This window comes from Theobroma cacao, chromosome 1, assembly GCF_000208745.1.
Source record: "Theobroma cacao cultivar B97-61/B2 chromosome 1, Criollo_cocoa_genome_V2, whole genome shotgun sequence".
In the NCBI taxonomy this organism is placed as follows: domain Eukaryota; kingdom Viridiplantae; phylum Streptophyta; class Magnoliopsida; order Malvales; family Malvaceae; genus Theobroma; species Theobroma cacao.
Window position 1 is genome coordinate 11012221 of NC_030850.1, and position 6512 is coordinate 11018732.

The 6512-nt window shown below is 36.6% G+C and overlaps 1 protein-coding gene across 1 annotated transcript; it reads left to right on the forward strand.

The window, feature by feature from the left end:
* On the forward strand, positions 2783–5489 carry LOC18612269 (zinc transporter 8). Its single transcript, XM_018116331.1, has 3 exons — positions 2783–3394; positions 3609–3758; positions 5074–5489. Exons 1-3 carry the CDS (start codon positions 2783–2785, stop codon positions 5377–5379), a joined length of 1068 nt encoding a protein of 355 aa, XP_017971820.1. The 3' UTR covers positions 5380–5489.

Genomic DNA, 6512 nt, shown 5'->3' on the forward strand with positions numbered 1-6512 from the left:
TAACAACCTCGTACGGTCATGTGAACACATCTAGTATTCGACCAAACTTTAGTCTGGTGATAAGGTAGAACTCCTACTTTGATATGCGCGCCTTGCTTTTGCTAATGGCAAACCATAGCTCATGCTCCATTGAATCTGTCACAGATATTTGACGAATCATGATGTTATGTAGGAGACCAGTGGAGAAGTAGCCTTGTGGATATACGTCCAGCAGCATTCCGAAGCACGTATGCTTTATTGCATCGTACTCTCTTTTCTCTTGGAGAGTTTTGTTGATGTAATGTAGTTGCGACCACTTACAGTGGGTGTTAATAGAGACATTGAACGACCAATTCTCCCTCAGCACAATAAGCAAACTGTCAAGATTCTCATACTGTCTACACTGTATCTGTAAAACATGGCACACATGCGCAAGTGAGTTAACCCATAATGTTGTAACACGCCATGCATATAACGTAAAATGTTGTAACACGCCATGCATATAATGTAAAATGTTGTAACACGCCATGCATATAACATAAAATGTTGTAACATGCCATGTATATAATGTAAAATGTTGTAACACACCATGCGTATCAAGTCAAATGTTGTAACACGCCAAAGCTGACATGCCAATCACTATAATTACTGTGTCCTTAAATGAATTGGCCTAAAATACCCATGGCGTGTGACACGCCAATCAGTGTAATTACTGACTCGTTACATAAACTGCCTTAAAATAACCAATATCGTGATACGTTAAAAACCCCAAAAAGCAGTTAACCCACTACACACCATATCTATTGTAGTTCAAAACTTTGGTACGACCATAAAACCGCGAAGAAAACAGTTTAAGCATAACAATTAAAAAAGATTGAAAAAACACGAACATATCACAAAAACCCAGCAAAAATTAACGAACAAAAAAACGTTTTAAAATTTTTATTTTCAAACGGACTGACCTCTTCACTGATAACTGACATTGTTGTTGTGGTGTCATCAAGCTTGCAAAGAACAAAGTCGAACACTTTGGTACCTTTGGGAATGAGGAATGAATCAAATCAATCTTTCTGAGTTCCTTCACATAGATGTTTGCAATTTCTGAAAAATATTTAATTAAATGAAATGGCCTCATAATTTCCTCTATAAATATTCATCTATTCATTGAATTCATTCAGTGGGAGTCCAATCGGTTTCCTCATTATTTGCTTTTTTTTTTCCCTTTTTCAAACCATGTCGTGTCACATGTTCAAGCCATGCCGTGTCACACACTCTAAACACTGCCGTGTCATAGATCTCTACGGAGTTTGACAAACTCTGAACGCTGACGTGTCACAGATTCCCTCCATGGCGTGTCATAAACTCTGAACGCTGGCGTGTCACAAATTCCTTCCATGGCGTGTTACAAACTCTGAACGCTAGCGTGTCATAGATTCCCTCTATGGCGTGTCACAAACTTTGAACCTTGCTGTGTCACAGATTCCCTTCATGGCGTGTCACAAACTCTGAACCCTATCGTGTCACAGATTCCCTCTATGGTGTGTCCCAAACTCTAAACGTTGGCATGTCACAGATTCCCTCCATCGTGTGTCACAAACTCTGAACCCTGTCGTGTCACAGATTCCCTCCATGGCGTGTCTCAAACTCTGAACGCTGGCGTGTCACAGATTCCTTCCATACCGTGTCCCAAACTCTGAACGCTGACCTATCACAGATTCCCTCCATGACATATCACAGACTCTGAACCTTGCCGTGTCACAGATTCCTTTCATGGCGTGTCACAAACTCTAAACCCTACCGTGTCACAGTTGTGTAACACATTCCCACCACGTCATGTCACACATTCTCAACATGCCGTTTCACAAACTCTAAACCCTGCCCTGCCACAGCAGTGTCACATATGGCCTGCTGTAGATGACCATTTTGTGCTTTGGATTCACATCTTTCTCCTTTTGATTCACCACCATATCAAGGATTTCTGGTTTCACATCATTCTCCAAGCTTTTGTTTCATCATGACCGGTTCCTCATTCGGTTTAATATCACTCTTCTTCTGTTATCTAAATGCCATATCCGAAATCTTGAAAAATCATCTCATGCAACATTATTTTGTTTTGCACCAGCTTTGCGAAAAAAAAAATGTATGCTTTGCACAAAATTAGATGTTAGCAAATTTTTTACATATTTATTTTCCCATTTTCCACATGTTTGAGAGTGAGCGTCAACGAAGATGGCTCATTAAGGGCATTTTTGTCACAAAATCTATTCTCGTGGCTAAAAACAGTTAAAAATATTTAGAGACTTATTTTCAAAAACAAGTTATTTTTAAGGGCTAAAAAAAAAAATTTCCCTTAAAAAAAAAAATCACCCAATGAGTATCAACATTTTGTTTGTATTTTACCAATTTAAACTCGGCGTTGACAATGGGAAAACTTTAAAATTTCGTCTTAATGGTTGTTATGTCGACATTCTTTCAACACCTCTAGCTGTTGTCAAGATCTCAAAGTCTTCGGGCATGGTTGTCTCATAAATTTGCAAATACTCGTATTTTTCATTTAGGAAATCCTTTCAAGTTTTTCATTTAGGAAATCCTTTCAAGTTGCAGCTAATATATTGAAAGATGAGCTCATTATTTTCCGTCATTTACAAATTAAAAGCCACAGAGGGTTCATTCTTCACTATGAGTTGACCATACCTTTCCTGCCTCTGTCAGCAATTCATCAGACTTTTGCCTAGTTCTTCTATATAAACATCTCTAAACATCGCTCTTTCTTTTACTTAGAATTCTGTTTTCTGTTCCAACCATGAACAACTTTAAGCAAACCCAGCTCTTGACATTGCTTTGCTTTCTTTTCATCCTACTCCCTTCCATAGCACGAGGGGAGTGTACGTGTGAACCTGAAGATGAAGATCGCAATAAGCCTCTAGCGCTCAAATACAAAATGGCTGCTATAGCTTTGATTCTTGTTGCTGGAGCCATAGGAGTTTGCTTTCCCCTGCTTGGAAAAACTATCAAGGCTTTACGTCCAGAAAATAATTTATTCTTCATAATCAAAGCCTTTGCAGCCGGTGTGATATTGTCGACAGGGTTTATCCACGTTCTTCCTGATGCTACTGAGAGCTTGACATCTCCCTGCCTCAATGAAAATCCTTGGGGGAAGTTTCCGTTCGCCGGATTGGTGGCTATGGCTTCTGCGATTGCTACATTGATGGTTGATGCATTTGCTACTTCTCACTATACCAAGTCTCACTCTAATGAGACCCAACAGATTGACGGCGATAAGGAGAAAACAGGGGAACATGAAAGTCACGTGCATGCTCATACTCATGCAACTCACGGCCATGCTCATGGCTCAGTTTCTTTGGTTGATCGCTCCGGTTCATCTGAGCTTCTTCGACATCGAGTAGTATCTCAGGTAATTTTGTATAACTAACAATGTCTAAGCTTTTTCTGCTTAAAAAAATCATATGGGAGGAAATTGGTGGAAGTAATTTTAAATTCTTTTCTTTGGCTTAAGTCTTAAGATATGAATAGCCATCAGACTGATATTTGATCAAATTTCAATATATGGAAATTAATCTGAGATTATTAGTATTAATTTTGACAATATATATATATATGTTTTGTAGGTTTTGGAGTTGGGGATTGTGGTGCACTCTGTTATAATAGGGATATCTTTGGGTGCTTCTGAAAGTCCAAAGACCATAAAGCCTTTGGTGGCTGCACTGACCTTTCACCAGTTCTTTGAGGGTATGGGACTTGGTGGATGTATTTCACAGGTAATATATCTTAATCCTACGTTTTAAAATTTTAAGGAACCTTGGTAAATTTCTACCAAACTTTGTTGTACATGATTGATGATGTTTTGCTAAAACAATAGTATTTTGTAGTGGTCAAGACCGTTAAATTCATATTTGGTTTTTCTATCTCTTCTTTCTTTGAAGGTCTCTTTCTGAAAAAAGTGAATTGAAGCTTCCATTATCTAATTTTTGGGACAGTAGTTATTATTATAATCAATTAGTTTGCTGGGAACAATTTCTTTCATACTCCTTGTTCGGGTAATTCCTTCGCTGATTCTCTTGCCAAAGAAGGTGAAGGTGTGAGACTTGATCAACCTCTCATTCTGCTCTCTTAATTGTTTGGGTTCTGTCCTTTGTTTGTTTCTCTTTTCTGCCTCGGCTGATTTTGAAGTTCTTTGATGCTCTGTCTCCTGCTTTCGCTAAGTTCTCTATGCTTTTTTAATCCTGTTCTTTGTGTCTCTGCTGCTTTGCTGGTCTGTGATTGCTCCTTTGCTGCCCCTAGGACTTCCTTCTCTACTGAATGACGTCGATGGTTGCTGGCTTTTGTTTGCTGCCTTCTGGCTCCTTGGTTTTCGTTTGCTCTATTGTTCTTCTGCCTCCTGCTCTCTTTGTTCCTCTTGCAGAGAATTTTTTGTTTTTTATTTCTAGTGATGCTTATTCCCTTTGCTGGCGAGATGCGCTTTCATCTCCTTGTTTCTCCTTCTCTTCTCAGTGTTATTTTGTTTTCTGATCTTTTCTTTGATCAGATCTTATATCTTCTGATACTTAATAAATTCTTCTGATCTTTACCTTAAAAAAAAAAAAACACTTTCAATCAAATTGTTCTGTTGCTTCTTTTGTAAATGAATGACCTGTCACATGTTGGAGAGTGTATAGGGTTTTGTATAGATGATAGAATCACCGGGACACACGGTTGCTATGAGATGTGGATAGGAATGGGCCAGGGTTATCCTGATCTCACAGGCAACCTGATGTGAGAAGTTTTTTCTGTTTTGTAAGTACTTCTGTCATGGCACTGCAGGTCCAGTGTCTGTTACAATTACCATGAAATGGTAGATTTTTTGTAAAGCTGCTATTTATGAAATGAAATTGCCTTTCAAAAAGAAAATAGTAGCTTATTTTGAATGGAGCACAAGGCATTGAATCAACCCTGAAGAATTTTTTTTTTTTCTTTCTTGTGTGTCTATGATGCATATTTTAAGTTACCGAATTAATTCTCATAGTATTAATTTTGTAAGCAGACAAAATTATAGGTGTATGAGTTTGTTTTAATTACTCTGTAATATTTTTGTAGGCAAAATTCAAGTCTCGGGCTGTTGCAGTCATGGCACTCTTTTTCTCTCTTACAACCCCAGTTGGCATTGCCATAGGAATAGGGATATCAAATATGTATCATGAGAGCCGCCCCACTGCTCTTATTGTTGAAGGAATCTTCAACGCCGCATCAGCTGGGATCTTAATATATATGGCGCTGGTCGATCTTCTTGCTGCTGATTTCATGAATCCAAAATTGCAAAACAATGGAATGCTTCAAGTAGGAGCCAGTGGTGCTCTTCTCCTTGGGTCTGGTCTTATGTCTCTCCTGGCTATATGGGCTTAAAGCTGTGATACGCAAATTCTCTACTTTTGTTTCTTTTAATTTCAATTTTTCCTTTATAAAGTTCAAATCACAAAGTCAAATGGTATATACATCATGACATGAATTTATTATATAATTTTGTATACACTTCAAAATGTATGATTTTGCTCAAAACAAAGAGTTGCATCTCATCTTTTTGCATATAAAGTTGTACTTAAATTACGAAGCCGGTAGATTTATTCAAGGAGTGACAACACAAGGTACTGTTGGCTTGGAATACATGCACTGGAAGTAGCTTAACTATCATTATTATCATGGGAAAGGGTTTGTATCACTCTGCAGAATTGCATAGAAGAATTTTTGTTTGAATCTGGTGAATCGTAACTCTGAAATCTCCAAACCCAAAAATTCAAAAATTTTAAAAAACTCTCTACTAATTTTATCGTCTCCACTTCCTTGTGTTAATTCTTGACTAATGAACAAGTATTTATACTCGTTTTAATGTTGATCTTGGATTAGGATTTTCTTCCTATTTTAAAATTTGAATTTCAAAAATTACTCCATTTGGTTGTTCATTCAAATCTTTGCTTATCATTATCTTTCTTTTTTTTTCAACTTTTTCTTTATTATTATTTATATTTTCTGTTTTTCTTATTTTTTATTCTTTTCAGTTTTTATTTTTTTAAATTTTATCATTGAGACAAAACTGAACAAATGAGGTGTTGACAACTACGTCATCATTTAGTACTATGTGGCATTGTCATGTAAGCAAATCTATCACGTCATCACCTCTAATGGTAAAATTGATCGACGTTAAGAGAAGGATTAAATTGTTTTAATTCTTAAAATTAAAGATTAGATTTTGAATAAAAAGACTAAATTTACGAAAATTCATGAATACAAGAACTATTTGGGTACTTTGACCATATATCATAATATGAATTTATTATATAATTTTGCCTAAATTTCAAAATGTATGATTTTGCTCGAACCACATAGTTGCATCTCATCTTTTTGCATTTAAAGTTGTACTCAAGTTATAAAACCGACATATTTATTAAAGGAGTAACAAACACAAGGCATTGTTGGCTTAGATTTACATGCAATGGAAGTACCTTGGCTCATAGTTTTTAATATTATTCAATATACGATAT